Source organism: Narcine bancroftii, chromosome 12, assembly GCF_036971445.1.
Source record: "Narcine bancroftii isolate sNarBan1 chromosome 12, sNarBan1.hap1, whole genome shotgun sequence".
NCBI classification, from domain to species: Eukaryota; Metazoa; Chordata; class Chondrichthyes; order Torpediniformes; family Narcinidae; genus Narcine; species Narcine bancroftii.
The window spans coordinates 44,336,882-44,358,299 of record NC_091480.1 but is presented as its reverse complement, the minus strand read 5'-3'; the positions used below and the strand labels follow the sequence as shown (position 1 = coordinate 44,358,299).

The following is a 21,418-nucleotide window of genomic DNA, read 5'->3' as shown; positions in this document are numbered from 1 at the left end:
GACAAATCCTCTATAGAGAAATATTATTTATTGAATATTTTATTTCTCATTTGTTAATGCTTCTGGAAAGAGTTTATCCAAAACTATTATTAAACATTTATTTTAATAAGAAAAAGTTTAACATTACATATGTTGAAAGAGGAGAAAACATGCAGATGTTGTTGAAAATTTTCAATAAATATTTAGTTCGGCCCTCGACTTAGTCCAAGTTTTTAATTTTGGCCCTCCGTGAATTTGAGTTTGACACCCCTGCTCTAGTCTATGAACACTACCACCCACTTTCATGTCTTCCGCAAACTTACTATTTCACCCTATCACTTCCTCATCCAGTTCATTTATAAAAATCACAAAGAGGGGCTCCAGGAGATTTCTGTGGAACACCCCTGGTTACTGATGTCCATACACAGTACAAACATCTACAATCACCCTCTGTTTTCTCTGCACAAGCCAATTCTGAATCCACAAAGCAAGGTCTCCTTGGATTTCATGCTTTTTGAGTGAGCCTTGCATGGAGTACCTTGTCAAATGCCTTACTAAAATCCACATACACCACTTCCACCGCTCTGCTTCATCAATGCGCTTTCTTACATAGAACCCTACAAGATAATACATGCCCTTCAGCCCTCAACATTGTGCAGACCAATATATTACAAAAAATACTAAACACTCTCAACCCTGTAACCCTCTATTTTTCTTCCATCCATGTGCCCGTCTAAGAATCTCTTGTATGTCCCCAATGTTTCAGCCTCCACCACAATCCCAGGCAAGGCATTCCAGACACACGCAGCTTTGTTAAAAAAAAACTTACCCCTAAACTTCCCTCCCTTTGCTTTATATAGGTTTGTCGACCCTACCCTGGGAAAAAGGTGTTGGCAGTCCACCTTATCTATGCCTCTATCTATCTTGCAGACCTCTATCAAGTCTCCTCTCATCCTTCTACACTGAAAAGAGAAAAGTCCCAGCTCTGCTAACCTTGACTCTTAAGACTTGTTTCCAAATCCAGGCAACATCCTAATAGATCTTCTCTGCACCCTCTCCATAGCTTCCACATCCTTCTTATAATGAAATGACCAGAACTGAACACAACACTCCAAGTGTGGTCTCACCAGAGATTTGTAGAGTTGCAACATGACCTCTCCTGAACTCAATCTCCCTATTAATGAAGCTCAGCATCCCATAGGTCTTCTTAACTATCCTATCAACCTCTGTGCAGCAGGGATGTATGGATCTGTTCATCCACACTCCTTAGTAACCAACCATTACCCTCTACTTAACCTTCTGGTTTGTCTTTCCAAAATGCTTCATCTCAAACTTATCCAGATTGAAATCCAACTGCCACTTTTCTGCCCAACTCTGCATCCTGTCTATATCCTCTTGTAACCTTCAACAACCTTCAGCTCCATCCACAACTCCTCCAACCTTCATGTCATCCGTAAACTTACTGACTCACCCTTCTGCCTCTTCATCCAGGTCATTTATAAAAATCACAAAGAGCAAAGGGCCCAGAACCGATCCTTGTGGAACTTTCCTTCCTCTCTGCTTTCTTCCTATAAGCCCCTTTTAATCCACACAGTTAAGGCCTCACAACTTTCTGGAGGAGTCTCTTGTGCTGGATTTACTGGCAATAGAACTGGAGTGGATGCAAGGGTATGCTTGCCTTCATTAGTTTGGGCATTGAATGTAAAAGTAAGGAAGCCATGATGTAGTTTGATACACTTTGGTGAAGCCACACCTGGGAGAATGGTGTGTAATCTAGTCACCCCATCGCAGGAATGATATGGATGCTTTGGAAAGGGTACACAAGTGATTTACAAGGATGCTTATTAGCTTACAACTTGGATTAATGAGCATGAACAATGAGAAGAGATTGGACAAACTTTGGCTATTCTTTATGGAGCATCACAAGCTGAGACCTGATAGAAATTTATAAAATTATGAGGCAATAGATAGGTTAGAAGGGTATGAATCTTGTCTAGGATGAAAATGTCGAAGGGCATGCATTTCTGGTGAAAGGAAGGGAAAGTTATCGATTGTCTGGTAGCATTTAAATGGGTTCAAGCTACTTAAAAGTTAGACACAGGAACAAACAGAGAGTGCAGAATGTGGGTACAGACACCCAGCAGAGGTTTAGTCCAGCATTATGTTCCGGTGCTACACCCTCCATACCCCAGCCAGACTCAGCCCGTACCCCAGTTGCGTTCAGCCCGTACTCCATTCCAGCCTGTGCCACCGCCTGCATGAACGAGCGTTCGCTCTCCCACCAAGCCCCGACAGAGCCGCTTGTTTCCTCAGACGTGGAGCAGCCTTCCTGCCAGCAGCAGCCCGTGTCACCAGATGGCCCAGCCCATCTCCCTCCAGCAGCCTGGTACCACGGGCCCTGCCCACCATCCGACCAGCCGTAACGGCTAATCTACGGGGATTTCAGGGGCCGATTCATTGCCGGGCCGCCACTCACCACAATGCACCGCGCGGAGTCGACGCGGTGCCTTCTGGGAAACCGGGCTGTGAAGATCCAGGGGTAAGAAAGGAGAAAAAGGGGAAGAGGAGGAGAGGGAGAGGTGTTAAGGGGAAGAGGACAGGAAGAGTGGTCAAGAGGAAAGGGCAGGAAGAGGGGAAAAGGGGAGACAGAGAGGACAAGGGGAAGCAGAGGGGACAAGGGGAAAGGGCAAGGAGGTGGAGGGAGAGGGGAAAGAGCAGGAAGAGGGAGGGGTGAAAAGGAGAGGGAGGGGACATGAGGAAAAGAGCAGGGAGTGGGGACAAGGGGAGGGAGAGGGGACAAGGGGAGGGAGAGGGCACAAGGGGAGGGAGAGGGCACAAGGGGAGGGAGAGGGCACAAGGGGAGGGAGAGGGCACAAGGGGAGGGAGAGGGCACAAGGGGAGGGAGAGGGCACAAGGGGAGGGAGAGGGCACAAGGGGAGGGAGAGGGCACAAGGGGAGGGAGAGGGCACAAGGGGAGGGAGAGGGCACAAGGGGAGGGAGAGGGCACAAGGGGAGGGAGAGGGCACAAGGGGAGGGAGAGGGGAAAGGGAAGGGGAAGGGGAAGAGAGGGGACGAGGGGGAGGGGACAAGGAGAGGGAGAGGGTATGAGGGGGAGGGGACAAGGAGAGGGGACAAGGGGAGGGAGAGGGGAAAGGGGAAGAGAGGGGATGAGGGGGTGGGGACAAGGGGAGGGAGAGGGGACAAGGGGAGGTGAAGGGAGAGGGGACAAGGGGAGGTGAAGGGAGAGGGGACAAGGGGAGGTGAAGGGAGAGGGGACAAGGGGAGGTGAAGGGAGAGGGGACAAGGGGAGGTGAAGGGAGAGGGGACAAGGGGAGGTGAAGGGAGAGGGGACAAGGGGAGGTGAAGGGAGAGGGGACAAGGGGAGGTGAAGGGAGAGGGGACAAGGGGAGGTGAAGGGAGAGGGGACAAGGGGAGGTGAAGGGAGAGGGGACAAGGGGAGGTGAAGGGAGAGGGGACAAGGGGAGGTGAAGGGAGAGGGGACAAGGGGAGGTGAAGGGAGAGGGGACAAGGGGAGGTGAAGGGAGAGGGGACAAGGGGAGGTGAAGGGAGAGGGGACAAGGGGAGGTGAAGGGAGAGGGGACAAGGGGAGGTGAAGGGAGAGGGGACAAGGGGAGGTGAAGGGAGAGGGGACAAGGGGAGGTGAAGGGAGAGGGGACAAGGGGAGGTGAAGGGAGAGGGGACAAGGGGAGGTGAAGGGAGAGGGGACAAGGGGAGGTGAAGGGAGAGGGGACAAGGGGAGGTGAAGGGAGAGGGGACAAGGGGAGGTGAAGGGAGAGGGGACAAGGGGAGGTGAAGGGAGAGGGGACAAGGGGAGGTGAAGGGAGAGGGGACAAGGGGAGGTGAAGGGAGAGGGGACAAGGGGAGGTGAAGGGAGAGGGGACAAGGGGAGGTGAAGGGAGAGGGGACAAGGGGAGGTGAAGGGAGAGGGGACAAGGGGAGGTGAAGGGAGAGGGGACAATGGGAAGGAGGGAGACAATTTGAATAGCGAAGGGTCAAGGGGAAGAGGGGAGGGAGAGGGGTCAAGGGGAAATGGGGAGGGAGCGATGGGAAGGAGAGGGGACAATGGGAAGGAGAGGGAACAAGAGAAGGGAGAGGGTCAAGGGGAAAGGGCAGGGAGAGGGGAAGGGGAAAAGGGGGAAAAGGAGAGGGAGGGGACAAGTAGAGAAAAGGGGAGGGGCCGAGGAAAAGGGAGGGGGAAAAGGAGAGGGAGGGGACGTAGAGAAAAGGGGAGGGGACATGAGGAAAAGGAGAGATTCAGGACATTGGGAAGGAGAGGGGACAAGGGGAAAAGGGCATGGAGAGAGGAAAGGGAAAGAGGGGAAAAGGAGAGGTAGGGGACAACTCGAGGAAAGGGGAGGGGACATGGGGAAAGGGGAGGGGACATGGGGAAAGAGGGAGTGATTGGGGACAATGGGAAGGAGAGGGGACAAGGTGAAAAGTGGAGGTAAAGGGAGAGCGAACGAGGTGAAAAGTGGAGGTAAAGAGTGAGGGGACAAAGTGAAAAGTGGAGGTAAACGGAGAGGGCACAAGGGGAAAAGGGGAGGGAGAGGGAACAAGTGGAAGAGGGGAGGGAGAGATGTCAAGGGAGCGATGAGAGGGATCAAAGGGAAAGGGCAGGGAGAGGGGAAAAGAGGAGGGAGTGGGGACAATGGGAAGGAGAGGGGAAAAGGCGAGGCCGAGGGGAAACGGGGAGGCCGAGGGGAAACGGGGAGGCCGAGGGGAAACGGGGAGGCCGAGGGGAAACGGGGAGGCCGAGGGGAAACGGGGAGGCCGAGGGGAAACGGGGAGGCCGAGGGGAAACTGGGGAAAAGGGGAGGCCGAGGGGAAAAGGGGAGGCCGAGGGGACTTGAATAGGGGAGGGAGAGTGAACAAGGGGAAAAGGGGAGGTAGAGGGAACGAGGGGATGAGGAAAGGGCAGGGAGAGGAAGGGGGAAAAGGAGAGGGAGAGGACAAGGAGAAAAGGGGAGGGAGAAGGGGAAAAGGGGGAGGGAGAGGGGAAATGGGGAGAGGGGAAATAGGAAGGGAGAGGGGAAAAGGGGACGGAGAGGAGAGAAAGGGAAAAGGGGAGTGAGAAGGGGAAAAGGGGAGGGAGAGGGGAAAAGGGGAGGGAGAGGGGAAAAGGGGAGGGAGAGGGGAAAAGGGGAGGGAGAGGGGAAAAGGGGAGAGGGGGAAAGGGGAGTGAGACAGGGCAAGGGTAAAAAGATGGAGAGGGGAAATAGGAAGGGAGAGGTGAATAGGAAGGGAGAGGGGAAATAGGAAGGGAGAGTGGAAATAGGAAGGGAGATCGGAAATAGGAAGGGAGGGGGGAAATAGGAAGGGAGAGGAAATAGGAAGGGAGAGGATAAATAGGAAGGGAGAGGGGAAATGGGAAGGGAGAGGGGAAATGGGAAGGGAGAGGGGAAATGGGAAGGGAGAGGGGAAATGGGAAAGGAGAGGGGAAATGGGAAGGGAGAGGGGAAATGGGAAGGGAGAGGGGAAATGGGAAGGGAGAGGGGAAATGGGAAGGGAGAGGGGAAATGGGAAGGGAGAGGGGAAATGGGAAGGGAGAGGGGAAATGGGAAGGGAGAGGGGAATTGGGAAGGGAGAGGGGAATTGGGAAGGGAGAGGGGAAATGGGAAGGGAGAGGGGAAATGGGAAGGGAGAGGGGAAATGGGAAGGGAGAGGGGAAATGGGAAGGGAGAGGGGAAATGGGAAGGGAGAGGGGAAATGGGAAGGGAGAGGGGAAATGGGAAGGGAGAGGGGAAATGGGAAGGGAGAGGGGAAAGGGGTGGGAGAGGGGAAAGGGGTGGGAGAGGGGAAAAGGGGACAGAGGTGAAAAGGAGGGAGAGGGGAGGGAGATGGTCAAGGGGAAAAGGAGGGAGGGGAATAGCAGAGGGACAGGGGACGAGAAAAGGGGAGGGGACAATGGTAAGCAGAGGGAACAAGGTGAAGGAAAGGGGACGAGGGAGGGTAAGGGGAAAAGGGGAGTGAGAGGCGACAAGTTGGGGGAGAGAGGACAAGGGGAAAAGGGAAGGGAGATGGGAAAAGGGGAGGGAGAGAGGACAAAGTGAAAAGGGCAGGGAGAGGAGAGGGTCAATGGGAAAGGGAGGTGGGAAAAGGAGAGGGAGGAGACAAGGGTAAAAAGGGATGGAGAGGGGAAAAAGGGAGGGAGACGACAATGGGAAGGAGAGTGAACAAGGGGAAATGGGGAGTTAAAGGGAGAGGGGAGAATGGGAAAAGGGGAAGTAGAGGCGAAAAGGGGTGGGAGAGGTGACAAGTGGAGGGAGAGAGGACAAGGGGAAAAGGGAAGGGAGATGGGAAAAAGGGAAGGGAGATGGGAAAAAGGGAAGGGAGATGGGAAAAAGGGATGGAGAGGGGACAATGGGATGGAGAGGGGACAAGAGGAAAAGGAGGGAGAGGAGACAAGGTTAAAAAGGGATGGAGAGGGGACAATGGGAGGGAGAGGGGACAATGGGAGGGAGAGGGGACAATGGGAGGGAGAGGGGACAATGGGAGGGAGAGGGGACAATGGGAGGGAGAGGGGACAATGGGAGGGAGAGGGGACAATGGGAGGGAGAGGACAATGGGAGGGAGAGGGGACAATGGGAGGGAGAGGGGACAATGGGAGGGAGAGGGGACAATGGGAGGGAGAGGGGACAATGGGAGGGAGAGGGGACAATGGGAGGGAGAGGGGACAATGGGAGGGAGAGGGGACAATGGGAGGGAGAGGGGACAATGGGAGGGAGAGGGGACAATGGGAGGGAGAGGGGACAATGGGAGGGAGAGGGGACAATGGGAGGGAGAGGGGACAATGGGAGGGAGAGGGGACAATGGGAGGGAGAGGGGACAATGGGAGGGAGAGGGGACAATGGGAGGGAGAGGGGACAATGGGAGGGAGAGGGGACAATGGGAGGGAGAGGGGACAATGGGAGGGAGAGGGGACAATGGGAGGGAGAGGGGACAATGGGAGGGAGAGGGGACAATGGGAGGGAGAGGGGACAATGGGAGGGAGAGGAAAAGGGGAGAGGGGACAAGGCGAAAAGAGGACAAGTGGAAGGAAAAGTGACAAGGGGAGGGAGATGGGAAAAAGTGAGGGAGAGGGGAAAAGGGGGAGGGAGGGGAATGGCAGAGGGAGAGGGGACAAGGGATAAAGGGGACCGAGAGGTGACAAGTGGAGGGAGAGAGGACAAGGGGAAAAGGGAAGTGAGATGGGAAAAGCGGAGGGAGAGAGGATAACATGAAAAGGGCAGGGAGAGGAGAGGGTCCATGGGAAAGGGCAGGGAGAAGTGAAAGGGAGGTGGGAAAAGGAGAGGGAGGAGACAAGGTAAAAAGGGATGGAGACGGGAAAAGGGAAGGAGAGGGGAAAAAGGGAGAGAAAGGGGAAAAGGGAGGGGGAGGGGAAAAGGGGAGGGAGAGGGGACAATGAAAGTGGACAAGTGGAAGAAGCGATGGAATGGTGTCAAGTGGAAGAGGGGAGGTAGAGGGGAATAGGAGAGGTGGAGGGGAAAATGGGAAAGGGCAGGGAGAGGGATGGGGGAAAAGGAGAGGGAGGTGACAAGGAGAAAAGGGGAGGGGACAAGGAGAGGGGACAAGGGGAGAGTGATGGTAAAAGGGGAGAGACAGGTGCAGGGTAAAAAGTAATGAAGAGGGTTAATAGGGATGGAGAGGAGAAAGGAGAGGGAGGGGACAAGGGGAGGGAGAGGGGACAAGGGGAGGGAGAGGGGACAAGGGAAGGGAGAGGGGACAAGGGGAGGGAGAGGGGACAAGGGGAGGGAGAGGGGACAAGGGGAGGGAGAGGGGACAAGGGGAGGGAGGGGACAAGGGGAGGGAGAGGGGACAAGGGGAGGGAGAGGGGACAAGGGGAGAGGGGACAAGGGGAGGGAGAGGGGACAAGGGGAGGGAGAGGGGACAAGGGGAGGGAGAGGGGACAAGGGGAGGGAGAGGGGACAAGGGGAGGGAGAGGGGACAAGGGGAGGGAGAGGGGACAAGGGGTAAAGGGGAGGGAACAAGGGGAAAAGGGGAGGGAACAAGGGGAAAAGGGGAGGGAGAGGGGGCAAGGAGAAAAGGGGAGGGAGAGGGGAAATGGGGAGGGAGAGGTGAAAAGCGGTAAGGGGAAAAGGGGAGTGAGAGTCGACAAGTGGAGGGAGACAGGACAACGTGAAAAGGGCAGGGAGAGGAGAGGGTCAATGGGAAAGGGCAGGGAGAAGGGAAAGTGAGGTGGGAAAAGGAGAGGGAGGAGACAAGGGTAAAAAGGGATGGAGAGGGGAAAAAGGGAGGGAGAGGACAATGGGAGGGAGAGTGAACAAGGAGAAATGGGGAGGTAAAGGGAGAGGGGAGAGAGGGGAAAAGGGGAGGGAGAGGGGACAATGAAAGGGGACAAGTGGAAGAAGTGAGGGAGAAGTGTCAAGGGGAAGAGGGGAGGGAGAGGGGAAAAGGGGAAGTGGAGGGGAAAAGGAGAAAGGGCAGGGAGTGGGAGAGGGAGAAGGGACAAGGGGAGGGTGATGGGAAAAGGGGAGGGACAGGGGACAAGGTTAAAAAGTAATGGAGAGGGGAAGAGGGGAAAAGGGGAGGGAGAGGGGAAATGGGGAGGGAGAGGGGAAATGGGGGGAGGGAGAGGGGAAATGGGGGAGGGAGAGGGGAAATGGGGGAGGGAGAGGGGAAATGGGGGAGGGAGAGGGGAAATGGGGAGGGAGAGGGGAAATGGGGAAGGAGAGGGGAAAAGGGGTGGGAGAGGGGAAAAGGGGAGGGAGAGGCAACAAGGGGAAAAGGGCAGGGAGAGGGAGAGGCTCAAGGGGAAAGGGCAGGGAGAGGGGAAAGGGAGAGGAGAAAAGGGGAGGGGACAAGGAGAAAAGGGGAGGGGACAAGGAGAAAAGGGGAGGGGACATGTGGAAAAGGGTCGAGAGTGGGGACAATGGGAAGGAGAGTGGACAAGGGAAGGGAGAGGGGCAAGGGAAAAGGTCAGGGAGAATGGAAAGGGAAAGGGAGGGGGGAAAAGGAGAGAGAGGGGACAAGGAAAAAAGGGGAGTGAGGGGAAAAGGGGAGGGAGAGTGAACAAGGGGAAATGTGGAGGTAAAGGGAGAGGGGACAAGGGGAAAATGGGAGGTAAAGGGAGAGGAGACAATGGGAAAAGGGAAGGGAGAGGGGAAATATGGAGGGAGAGGAGAGGGTCAATGGGAAAGGGCAGGGAGATGGGAAAGGGAAAGGGAAAGGGAGGTGGGAAAAGGAGAGGGAGGAGACAAGGGTAAAAAGGGATGGAGAGGGGAAACAGGGAGGGAGAGGGGACAAGGTGACAAGGGGAGGGAGATGGAAAAAGGTGAGGGAGAGGGGACAAGGGTAAAAAAGGATGGAGAGGTAATAGGGAGGGCCAGGGGAAAAGGAGATAGGGGAAAAGGGGAGGGAGAGGGGACAATGGAAGGTGACAAGTGGAAGAAGAGAGTGAGAGGTGTCAAGGGTAAGAGGGGAGGGAGAGAGGGGAAAGGGAAAGGGAGGTGGGAAAAGGAGAGGGAGGAAATGAGGGTGAAAAGGGATGGAGAAGGGAAAAAGGGAGGGAGAGGGGACAAGTGGAAAAGGGGAGGGAGCGGGGACAAGGGGAAGAGGGGAGGGAGATGGTGAAGGGGAAAAGGAGAGGAAGGGGAATAGCAGAGGGAGAGGCGACAAGGGGAAAAGGGGAGGTAAAGGGAGAGGGGACAATGGGAAAAAGGGAGGGAGCGGGGGCAAGGAGAATTGGGGAGTGAGGGGAAATGTGGAGGGACAGGCGAAATGTGGAGGGTAAGGGGAAAAGGGGAGGGAGAGGTGACAAGTGGAGGGAGAGAGGACAAGGGGAAGCAGAGGGAACAAGGTGAAGGAGAGGGGACAAGGGAGGGAGAGGTGAAAAGGGGAGTGAGAGGAGAAAATGGGAGGGAGAGTGAACAAGGGGAAATGGGGAGGTAAAGGGAGAGGGGACAAGGGGAAAAGGGGAGGTAAAGGGAGAGGGGACAAGGGGAAAAGGGGAGGTAAAGGGAGAGGGGAAAATGGGAAAAAGGGAGGGAGAGAGGGGCCAATGGGAAGCAGAGGGGACAAGGTGAAGGAGAGGGGACAAGGGAGGGAGAGGTGAAAAGGGGAGTGAGAGGAGAAAATGGGAGGGAGAGTGAACAAGGGGAAATGGGGAGGTAAAGGGAGAGGGGACAAGGGGAAAAGGGGAGGTAAAGGGAGAGGGGACAAGGGGAAAAAGGGAGGTAAAGGGAGAGGGGAAAATGGGAAAAAGGGAGGGAGAGAGGGGCCAATGGGAAGCAGAGGGGACAAGGTGAAGGAGAGGGGACAAGGGAGGGAGAGGTGAAAAGGGGAGGGAGAGTGAACAAGGGGAAATGGGGAGGTAAAGGGAGAGGGGACAAGGGGAAAAGGGGAGGTAAAGGGAGAGGGGGAGAGGGGACAAGGGGAAAGGGGGAGGTAAAGGGAGAGGGGACAATGGGAAAAAGGGAGGGAGAGGGGGCAAGGAGAAATGGGGAGTGAGAGGGGAAATGTGGAGGGAGAGGTGAAATGCGGACGGTAAGGGGAAAAGGGGAGGGGGAGGCGACAAGTGGAGGGAGAGATGACAAGGGGAAAAGGGAAGGGAGATGGGAAAAGGGGAGGGAGAGGGGACAAGGTGAAAGAGAGGGTACAAGGGAGGGAGAGGTGAAAAGGGAAGTGAGATGGGAAAAGGGAAGGGAGAGGGGACAATGAGAGGGGACGTGGAAGAAGCGAAGGAGAGGTGTCAAGGGGAAAAGAGGAGGGAGAGTGGAAAAGGGGAGGTGGAGGGGAAAAGGAAAGGGCAGGGAGAGGGAGGTGACAAGGAGAAAAGGGGAGGGGACATGGGGACAAGGAGAGGGAGAGGGGACAAGGGGAGGGAGAGGGGACAAGGGGAGGGTGATGGGATGGGAAAAGGGGAGGGACAGGGGACAAGGGTAAAATGTAATGGAGAGAGGGATAATAGGGATGGAGATGGGTAATAGGGATGGAGAGGGGAAAAGGGGAGGGAGGGGACAATGGAAGGGGACAGCTGGAAGAGGGGAGGGTGAGGTGTCAAGAGGAAAAGTGGAGGGAGATGGTCAAGGGGAAAAGGAGAGGGAGGGGAATTGCAGAGGAAGAGGGGACAAGGAGAAAAGGGGAGGGGACAGGGGATAAAGGGGAGGGAGAGGGGGCAATGGGAAGCAGAGGGGACAAGATGAAGGAGAGGGTACAAGTGAGGGAGAGGTGAAAAGGGAAGTGAGATGGGAAAAGGGAAGAGAGATGGGAAAGGGGGAGGGAGAGAGGACAATGTGAAAAGGGCAGGGAGAGGAGAGGGAGGGTCAAATGGAAAGGGCAGGGAGAAGGGAAAGGGAAGTGGGAAAAGTAGAGGGAGGAGACAAGGGTTAAAAGGGATGGAGAGGGGAAAAAGAGAGGGAGAGGGGAAAAAGGGAGGGAGAGGGGACAATGGAAGGGGACAAGTGGAAGAAGCGAGGGAGAGGTGTCAAGGGGAAGAGCGGAGGGAGAGGGGAAAAGGGGAAAGGGCAGGAAGAGGGAGGGTGAAAAGGAGAGGAAGGTGACAAGGAGAAAAGGGGAGGGGAGAAGGGGTCAAGGAGAGGGGACAAGGGGAGGGTGATGACAAAATGGGAGGGATGGGACAAGGTTAAAAAGTAATGGAGATGGGTAATAGGGATGGAGAGGGGAAAAGGGGAGGGAGAGGGTTCAAGGAAGAGGGGAGGGAGAGGGTCAAGAGGGGAGGGAGAGTGTCAAGAGGGGAGGGAGAGGGTCAAGGGGAAAAGGAGAGGGAGAGGTGACAAGGGGAGGGAATGGGAAAAGGTGAGGGAGAGGGAAAATGGGGAGGGAGAGGGGACAATGGAAGGGAACAAGTGGAAGAAGCGAGGGATAGGTGTCAAGGGGAAGAGCGGAGGGAGAGGGGAAAGGGGAAGGCAGGGAGCGGGAGGGGGAAAAGGAGAGTAAGGTGACAAGGAGAAAAGTGGAGGGGACATGGGGACAAGGAGAGGTAGAGGTGGACATGGGGACAAGGAGAGGTAGAGGGGACAAGGGAAGGTTGATGGGAAAAGGGGAGGGACAGGGGACAAGGTTAAAAATTTATGTAAATGGGTAATAGGGATGGAGAGGGGAAAAGGGGGAGGGAGAGGTGTCAAGAGGAAGAGGGGAGGGAGAGGGTCAAGGGGAAAAGGTGAGGGAGAGAGGACAAGGGTAAAAAGGGATGGAGAGGTAATAGGGAGGGCCAGGGGAAAGGGGAGAGAGAGTGGAAATGGGGAGGGAGAGGGGACAAGGGGAAAGGGAGAGGGGAAAAGGGGAGAGGGGCAGGGGGAAAAGGGGAGGTGGAGGGAACAAGGGGAAAAGGGGAGGTAGAGGCGGCAAGGGAAGGGAGAGGGGGACTAGGGGAAAAGGGCAGGGACAGGCGACAAGGGGAAAGTGGAGGGAGAGGCGAAAGGGGAGGGATGGGGAAAAGGGGAGGGAGAGGGGAAATGGGGAGGGAGAGGGGAAAAGGGGAGGGAGAAGAGAAAAGGGGAGGGATAGGCGACAAGGAGAGGGACAAGTTGAAAGGGCAAGGAGAGGGGAAAGGGAGGGGTGAAAAGTAGAGGGAGGGGACAAAGAGAAAAGGAGGGGACGTGGAAAAGGGGAGAGAGTGTGGTCAATGGGAAGGAGAGGGGACAAGGTGAAAAGGGGAGGTAAATGGAGAGGGGACAAGGGGAAGAGGGGAGGTAGAGAGGACAATGGGAAAAGGGGAGAGAGGGGACAAGGGGAAAAGGGGAACAAGGGGAGAGAGATGGAAAATGGGAGGGAGATGTGAAATGGAGAGGGAGAGGGAACAAGGGTAAAAAGGGATGGAGAGGGATAATAGGGAGGGACAGGGGAAAAGTGGAGGGAGAGGGGACAATGGGAGGGGACGTGGAAGAGGGGAGGAGGGTGAGGTGTCAAGGGGAAGAAGGGAGGGAGAGGGGTCAAGGGGAAAGGGCAGGGAGAGGGGTAAAGGGGAGGTGGAGGGAAATGGGACAAGGAAAGGATGGGGAGAGGGAGGGGGACAAGAAGAGGGAATGGACAAGGAGAAAAGGTGAGGGGACGAGAGGGAAGGGGAGGGAGTGGGAACAATGGGATGGAGAGGGGACAAGGGGAGGCAGAGGGGACAAGGGGAAAAGGGCAGGGAGAGGTGTGGGTCAAATGGAGGGAAATGGAGAGGGGGACAACGAGAAAAGGGGAGGGGACATGGGAAAAAGGGGAGGGAAAGGGAGAGGGGACAATGGGTAAAGGGGAGGGGCAGGCGACAAGGGGAGGGAGAGGCGACAAGGAGAGGGTGAGGCGACAAGGAGAGGGTGAGGTGACAAGGGGAGGGAGAGGTGAGAAGTGGAGGGTGAGGGGAAAGGGGGAGGGTGAGGGAAAAAGGGAGAGGTGACAAGTGGAGGGAGAGGACAAGGGGAAAAGGGGAGGGAGAGGGTGAAGGGAAAAGGGCAGGGTGAGGGGAAAGGGAAAGGTAAGTGGGAAAAAGATAGGGTGGGGACAAGAGTAAAAAGGAATGGAGAGGAGAAAGGGAGTGAGGGGAAATGGGTAGGGAGAGGGGACAAGGAAGAGGGGACAAGGGGAGGGACAGGCGACAAGGGTAAAAAGGGATGGAGAGGGGTAATAGGGTTGGAGAGGGGAAAAGTGGAGGGAGGGCACAATGGGAGGGGATGTGGAAAAGGGAAGGGAGAGGTGTCAAGGGGAAGAGGGGATGGAGAGGGGTCAAGGGGAAAGGGCAGGGTGAGGGTAAAAGGGGAGGTGGAGGGAGGGGAGAAGGGGAAATGGCAGGGAGAGGGAGGGGGAAAAGCAGAGGGAAGGGCCAAGGAGAAAAGGGGAGGGGACATGTGGAAAATGGGAGTGAGTGGGGACAATGGTAAGGAGAGGGGACAAGGGGAGGGAGAGGGGACAAGGGGAGGGAGAGGGAGGGGGAAAAGCAGAGGGAGGGGCCAAGGAGAAAATGGGAGTGAGTGGGGACAATGGGAAGGAGAGGAGACAAGGGGAGGAAGAGGGGACAAGGGAAGGGAGAGGGGAGAAGGGGAAAAGAGGAGGGAGAGGTGAGGGTCAAATGGAGGGAAATGGAGATGGGGGACAAGGAGAAAAGGGGAGGGGGCATGGGGAAAACGGGAGAGATTGAGGACAATGGGAAGGAGAGGGGACAAGGGAAGGGAGAGGGGACAAGGTGAAGAGTGGAGGTAAAGGGAGAGGGGACAAGGGGAAAAGGGGAGGGAAAGGGAGAGGGAACAAGGATAAAAGGGGAGAGAGGGGGAGAAAGGGGAGGGAGAGGTGACAAGGGAGGGAGAGGCGACAAGGGGAGGGAGAGGGCCAAAGGGGAGGGTGAGGGGAAAGGGGAGTGTGAGAGGAAAAGTGGAGGGTGAGGGGAAATGAGGAGGGAGAGAGGACAAGAGGAAAAGGGGAGGGACAGGAGAAAAGGGGAGGGACAGGGTGAAGGGGAAAGGGCAGGGAGAAGGGAAAGGGAGGTGGGAGAAAGATAGGGAGGGGATAAGGGTAAAAAGGATGGAGAGGAGAAAGGGAGTGAGGGGAAAAGGGGAGGGAGAGGGGACAAGGGGAGGGAGAGGGGACAAGGGTAAAAAGGAATGGAGAGTGGTAATAGGGATGGAGAGGGGAAAAGTGGAGGTAGGGCACAATGGGAGGGGACAAGTGGAAGAGGGGAGGGAGAGGTGTAAAAGGGGAAGTGGGGATGGAGAGGGGTCAAGGGGAAAGGGCAGGGTCAGGGTAAAAGGGGGGGTGGAGGGAGAGGGGAGAAGGGGAAAGGGCAGGGAGAGGGAGGGGGAATGAGAGGGAGGGGACAAGGAGAAAAGGGGAGCGGACTTGGGGAAAAGGGTAGAGAGTGGGGACAATGGGAAGGAGAGGCGACAAGGGGAGGGAGAGGGGACAAGGGGAGATGGAGGGAACAAGGGAAAAGGGGAGGGAGAGGGGACAAGGGGATAATGGGAGGGAGAATGAAAAAGGGGAGCGAGAGGGGACAAGGGAAAAAGGGGAGGGAGAGGGGAAAAGGGGAGGGAGAGGGGACAAGGGGAAAAGGGGAGGGAGAAGGGTCAAGGGTAAAAGGGAAGGGAGAGGGTGGGAAAGGGAAGGTAGAGGGGAAATGGGGACGGAGAGGGGAAAAGGGGTGGGAGAGGGGACAAGGGGAAAGGCAGGGAGAGGGAGAGGGTCAAGGGGAAAGGGCAGGGGGAGGGGAAAGTGAGGGTTGAAAAGGAAAGGGAGGGGACAAGGAGAAAAGGGGAGGGGACGTGGAAAAGGGGAGTGAGTGGAGACAATTGGAAGGAGAGAGGACAAGGGGAGGGAGAGGGGACAAGGTGAAAAGGGGAGGTAAAGGGAGAGCGGACAAGGGGAAGAGGGGAGGGAGAGGGGACAAGGGGAAAAATGGAAGGAGAGGGAGTGCGGAAAAGGGAAGGGAGATGGGAAATGGGGTGGGAGAGGGTACAAGGGTAAAAAGGGATGGAGAGAGGTAATAGGGAGGGAGAGAGGAAAAGTGGAGGGAGGGGACATGGAAGAGGGGAGGGTGAGGTGTCAAGGGGAAGGCAGGGTGAGGTGTCAAGGGGAAGAGGGGAGGGTGAGGTGTCAAGGGGAATAGGGGAGGGTGAGGGGTCAAGGGGAAGAGGGGAGGGAGAGGGGTCAAGGGGAAGACAGGGAGAGGGGTAAAGGGGAGGCGGAGGGAGAGGGGACAAGGGGAAAGGGCAGGGAGAGGGGTAAGTGAGGGTTGAAAAGGAGGGAGGGGACAAGAAGAAAAGGGGAGGGGACATGGGGAAAAGGGGAGTTAGTGGAGACAATGGGAAGGAGAGAAGACAAGGGGAGGGAGAGGGGACAAGGTGAAAAGGGGAGGTAGAGGGAGAGCGGACAAGGGGAAGAGGGGAGGTAGAGAGGACAATGGGAAAAGAGGAGGGAGAGGGGACAAGGGGAAAAGGGGAGGTAGAGGAAACAAGGGTAAAAGGGGAGGGAGAAGGGAAAAGGGGAAGGAGAAAGGAAAAGGGAAGGGAGAAGGGAAAAGGGGAGGGAGAGGCAACAGGGGGAGTGAGGGGACAAGGGGGAAAGGGGAGGGAGAGGGGATATGGGGAGGGAGAGGGGACAAGGGAAAGGGGCAGGGAGAGGTAGAGGGTCAAGGGGAAAGGGCAGGGAGAGGGGAAAAGAGGAGGGAGAAGGGAAAAGAGGAGGGAGAGGGGAAAAGAGGAGGGAGAGGGGAAAAGAGGAGGGAGAGGGGAAAAGGGGAGGGAGAGGGGAAAAGGGGAGGTGGTGGGAACAAGGGGAAAATGAGGGAGAGGCAACAAGGGGAGGGAGAGGGATAAGGAGGGAGAGGGGACAAGCGAGAGAGGGAGAGGGGTCAAGGGGAAGAGGATAGGGGGAGATGAGATGGGAAAAGGGGAGGTAGAGGGGAGAAGGGGAAAAGGGGAGGTAAAGGGAGAGGAGAAGCAGAAGAGGGCAATTAGAGAGGACAAGGGGAAAAAGGGAGGGATAGGGGACAAGGGGAAAAGGGGAGATGAAGTAACAAGGGGAGGGAAAGGGGAGGGAGAGGGGAAAAAGGGGAGTGAGAGGGCCAAGGGGGAGAGGGGACAAGGGGAGGGAGAGGGGAGAAGGAAAAGGGCAGAGAGAGGGAGAGGGGACAAGGGGAAAAGGGCAGTGAGAGGGGAGATGGGAAAGGGGGAGGTAGAGGGGAAAAGGGGAGGTAAAAGAGGGGACATAGAAGAGGGGAGGTAGATGGGACAAGGGGAAATGGGAGGTAAGGTAACAAGGGGAGGGAGAGGGGAAAAGAGGAGGGAGCGGCAACAAATGGAAGTGGGGAGGGAGAGGGGAAAAGGGGAGTGAGAGGGGACAGAGGGAGAGGAGACAAGGAGAAGAGAGGGAGAGGGAACATGGGAATGAGGGGAGGGAGAGGAGACAAGGTTTTGAGAGGGGACAAGGCGAGGGTGAGGGGACAAGGGGAAAAGGGCAGGGAGAGGTGAGATGGGAAAAGGGGAGGGAGAGGGGAGAAACATAGAAGATAGGAGCAGGAGTAGGTCGTTCGGCCCTTCAAGCCTGCTCCGCCATTCAATGAGATCATGGCTGATCTTAAAGTTCAGTACCCCATCCCCGCCTTCTCTCCGTAACCCCTAATTCCCTTATACTGAAGAAATATATCTAATTCCCTCTTAAATATATTCAATGAACCTGCCTCCATTGCTCTCTGTGGCAATGAATTCCACAGATTCACCACCCTCTGGGTAAAGAAATTCCTCCTCATCTCGGTTCTAAATGGATTGCCTATTATCCTCGAACCATGGCCCCGGGTTCTGGACTCCCCCACCATCGGAAACATCCCTTCCGCATCCGTTCTGTCCAGTCCTGCCAGAATTTTATATGTCTCTATGAGATCCCCTCTCAATCTTCTAAACTCCAGCGAGTACAATCCCAATTTGCGCAATCTTTCCTCATGTTATTCCTGCCATTCCAGGTATCAGCCTGGTTATCAAGGGGAAGAGGGGAGGTAAAGGGAGTGGGGACAAGTGGAAGAGGGCAGGTGGAGGGGACAAGGGGAAAAGGGGAGGGAGAGGGGACAAGGCAAAAAGGGGAGGGAGAGGGGACAAGGGGAAAAGGGGAGGTGAGGGGACAAGGGGAAAAGGGGAGGTGAGGTAACAAGGGGAGGGAGAGGGGACAAATGGAAGAGGGGAGGGAGAGGGGAAAAGGTGAGTGAGAGGCAACAAGGGGGAGAGGGGACAAGGGTGGGAGAGGGGACAAGGCGAGGGAGTGGGGAAAAGGGCAGGGAGAGGAGATGGGAAAAGGGGAGGTAGAGGGGAGAAAGAGAAAAGGGGAGGAAAAGGGAGAGGGGACAAGCGGAAGAGGGCTGATAGAGGGGACAAGGGGTAAAGGGGAGGGAGAGGGGATAAGGGGAAAAGGGAGGTGAGGTAACAAGGGGAGGGAGAGGTGACAAACGGAAGAGGGGAGGGAGAGGAGAAAAGGGGAGTGAGGGGACAAGGGGGAGAGGGGAAAAGAGGGGAGAGTGGACAAGGGGAAAAGGGCAGGGAGAGTGGAGATGGCAAAAGAGGAGGTAGAGGGGAGAAGGGGAAAAGGGGAAGTAAAGGGAGAAGGGACAAGCGGAAGAGCATGGAGAGGGAGAGGGGAAAAGGGGAAAAGGGCAGGGAGGGGGGAGATGGGAAAAGGGGAGGTAGAGGGGAAAAGGGGAAGTAAAGGGAGAAGGGACAAGCGGAAGGGCATGGAGAGGGAGAGGGGACAAGGGGAAAAGGGTAGGGAGATGGGAAAAGGGGAGGTAGAGGGGAGAAGGGGAAAAAGGGAGGTAAAGGGGGAGGGGACAAGTGGAAGAGGAGAGGGAGAGGGGACAAGGGGAAAAGGGCAGGGAGATGGGAAAAGGGGAGGTAAAGAAAAAAGTGAAAAGGGGAGGTAAAGGGAGAGGGGACAAGGGTAAAAGTGGAGGGTGAGGTGAAAAGGGGAGGGAGATGGGAAAAGCGAAGGGAGAGGCAACAAGCGGAAGAGGGGAAGAGGGGACAAAGGGAAAAGGGAAGGAAGGGGGACAAGGGGAAAAGGGGAGTGAGTGGCGACAAGGGGAGGGAGATGGGACAAGGGGAGAGAGAGGGGACACGGGGACAGAGAGGGGACAGGGGAAAAGGGCAGGAAGGGGATGAAGGGGACAAAGCAAGGGAGAGGGGACGGGAGGGAGAGGGGACAAGAGGAGGGAGAGGGGACAAGGGGAGGGAGAGGGGACAAGGGGAGGGAGAGGGGACAAGGGGAGGGAGAGGGGACAAGGGGAGGGAGAGGGGACAAGGGGAGGGAGAGGGGACAAGGGGAGGGAGAGGGGACAAGGGGAGGGAGAGGGGACAAGGGGAGGGAGAGGGGACAAGGGGAGGGAGAGGGGACAAGGGGAGGGAGAGGGGACAAGGGGAGGGAGAGGGGACAAGGGGAGGGAGAGGGGACAAGGGGAGGGAGAGGGGACAAGGGGAGGGAGAGGGGACAAGGGGAGGGGGAGGGGACGAGGAAAAGGGCAGGGTGAGGGAGAGGGTACAAGGGGAAAAGGGCAGGTAGAGGGGAGAGGGTGAGGGGAGGGAGAGGGAACAAGCAGGAGGGGATTTAGAGGGGAAAACGGGAGGTAGAGGGGTCAAAGTGAGGGATAGGTGACAAACGGAAGAGGGGAGGGAGAGGGGAAAAGGGGAGTGAGAGGACAAGGGGGAGAGGGGAAAAGGGGAGGGAGGGGAGACAAGGGGAAGAGGAGAGGGTGACAGAGGGTCAAGGAGAGGGAGAGGGGACAAGGGAATGATGAAAGGGAGAGGGGAAAAGGGTGGGAGAGGTGACAAGGCGAGGGAGAGGGGAGAAGGGGAATAGGGAAGGGAGAGAAGACAAGGGAACGATGGGGAGAGGGGACAAGGGGAGGGAGAGGGGAAAAGGGGACAAGAGGAGGGAGAGGGGACAAGGGGAGGGAGAGGGGACAAGGGGAGGGAGAGGGGACAAGGGGAGGGGGAGGGGACGAAGAAAAGGGCAGGGTGAGGGAGAGGGTACAAGGGGAAAAGGGCAGGTAGAGGGGAGAGGGTGAGGGGAGGGAGAGGGAACAAGCAGGAGGGGATTTAGAGGGGAAAAGGGGAGGTAGAGGGGTCAAAGTGAGGGATAGGTGACAAACGGAAGAGGGGAGGGAGAGGGGAAAAGGGGAGTGAGGGGACAAGGGGGAGAGGGGAAAAGGGGAGGGAGGGGAGACAAGGGGAAGAGGAGAGGGTGACAGAGGGTCAAGGAGAGGGAGAGGGGACAAGGGAATGATGAAAGGGAGAGGGGAAGAGGGTGGGAGAGGTGACAAGGCGAGGGAGAGGGGAGAAGGGGAATAGGGAAGGGAGAGGAGACAAGGGAACGATGGGGAGAGGGGACAAGGGGAGGGAGAGGGGAAAAGGGGACAAGAGGAGGGAGAGGGGACAAGGGGAGGGAGAGGGGACAAGGGAAGGGAGAGGGGACAAGGGGAGGGAGAGGGGACAAGGAGAGGGAGAGGGGAAAAGCTGATGATGGGGGAGAGGGGACAAGGGGAGGGAGAGGGTACAAGGGGAAAAGGGGAGGGAGAGGGGACACGAGGAGGGAGAGGGGACAAAGGGGAAAAGGGCAGGGAGAGGGGATGAAGGGGACAAGGCAAGGGAGAGGGGATGAAGGGGACAAGGCAAGGGAGAGGGGACAAGGGGAGGGAAAGGGGACAAGGGGAGGGGAGGGGACAAGGGGAAAGGGGCAGGGCGATGGAGAGGGTACAAGGGGAAAAGGGCAGGGAGAGGGGAGAGGGTGAGGGGTAAGGGGGAGGTAGAGGGGACAAGGGAAAAAGGAGAGGTAAAGGGAGAGGGGACAAGCAGAAGGGGATGTAGAGTGGAAAAGGGGAGGTAGAGGGGACAAGGGGATGGAGAGGTGAGAAGGGGAGGGAGAGGCGACAAACGGAAGAGGGGAGGGAGAGGGGAAAAGTGAGTGAGATGGGACAAGGGGGAGAGGGGAAAAGGGGAGGGAGAGGAGACAAAGGGAAGAGGAGAGGGTGACAGAGAGGGGCAAGGAGAGGGAGAGGGGACAAGGGAATGAGGGGAGGGAGAGGCGAAAAGGGTGGGAGAGGTGACAAGGTGAGGGAGAGGGGAGAAGGGGAATAGGGCATGTAGAGGGGACAATGGAAAAAGGGGAGGGAGAGGGGACAAGGGGAAAAGGGAGGTGAGGTAACAAGGGGAGGGGAAAAGGGGAGGGAGAGGGGACAAGGAGAGGGAAAGGGGACATGGGAATGAGGGGAGGGAGAGTGAACAAGGTTGGGAGAGGGGACAAGGTGAGGGTGAAGGGACAAGGGGAAAAGGGCTGGGAGAGGTGAGATGGGAAAAGGGGAGGTAGAGGGGAGAAGGGGAAAAGGGGAGGTAGATGGGAGAAGGGGAAAAGGGGAGGTAAAGGGAGAGGGGACAAGTGGAATAGGGCAAGAAGAGGGGACAAGGGTAAAAGGGGAGGGTGAGGTGAAAAGGGGAGGGAGATGGGAAAAGCGAAGGGAGAGGCAACAAGTGGAAGAGGGAGGGAGAGGGGAAGAGTGGAGGAAGGGGGAAGAGGGGAGGGTGAGGGAAAAGGGGAGGGAGAGGAGACTAGGGGAAGAGGAGAGGGAGAATGGTCAAGGGAATGGGAGGGAGAATGGACATGGGGAGGGACAGGGGACAAGGGGAAAAGGGGAGTGAGAGTGGTAAAGGGGAGTGAGAGGAGACAAGGGGAGAGAGGGGACAAGGGGAAAAGGGCTGGGAGAGGGGACAAGGGGAAAGGGGAGGGATTGGGGACAAGGGGAAAAGGGGAGGGAGAGGGGACACGGGGAGGGAGAGGGGACAAAGGGGAGGGGAGGGGACAAGGGGAAAAGGACAAAGGGCTAAAGGGGAGGGAGAGGGTAAAGGGGAGAGTGAGTGGGAAAGGGGAGAGATAAATGGAAAAGGGGAGAGAGGAAAGGAAAAGGGGAGGGAATAGAGGAGGGGAGGGGAAA

General features: G+C 56.8%; 2 protein-coding genes across 3 annotated transcripts in view; one reads left to right on the top strand and one right to left on the bottom strand.

Moving 5' to 3' along the window:
• Window positions 1-2,439, bottom strand: part of LOC138747258 (interleukin-4 receptor subunit alpha-like) — a 73,141-nt gene extending 70,702 nt beyond the window's left edge. The window contains exon 1 of the mRNA XM_069906315.1: window positions 2,189-2,439. Coding sequence (XP_069762416.1) covers window positions 2,189-2,239 — 51 coding nt within the window. The 5' untranslated portion in view covers window positions 2,240-2,439. The remainder of the gene's footprint in view (window positions 1-2,188) is intronic.
• Window positions 2,440-2,441: 2 nt separating this feature from the next.
• The window catches only part of nsmce1 (NSE1 homolog, SMC5-SMC6 complex component), a 62,711-nt gene continuing 43,734 nt past the window's right edge, over window positions 2,442-21,418 (top strand). The window contains exon 1 of one of the 2 annotated variants that reach the window (XM_069906323.1): window positions 2,442-2,518. The gene's annotated coding sequence lies outside the window, so the exon portion shown is untranslated. The remainder of the gene's footprint in view (window positions 2,519-21,418) is intronic. The other variant, XM_069906324.1, reaches the window with a different exon arrangement.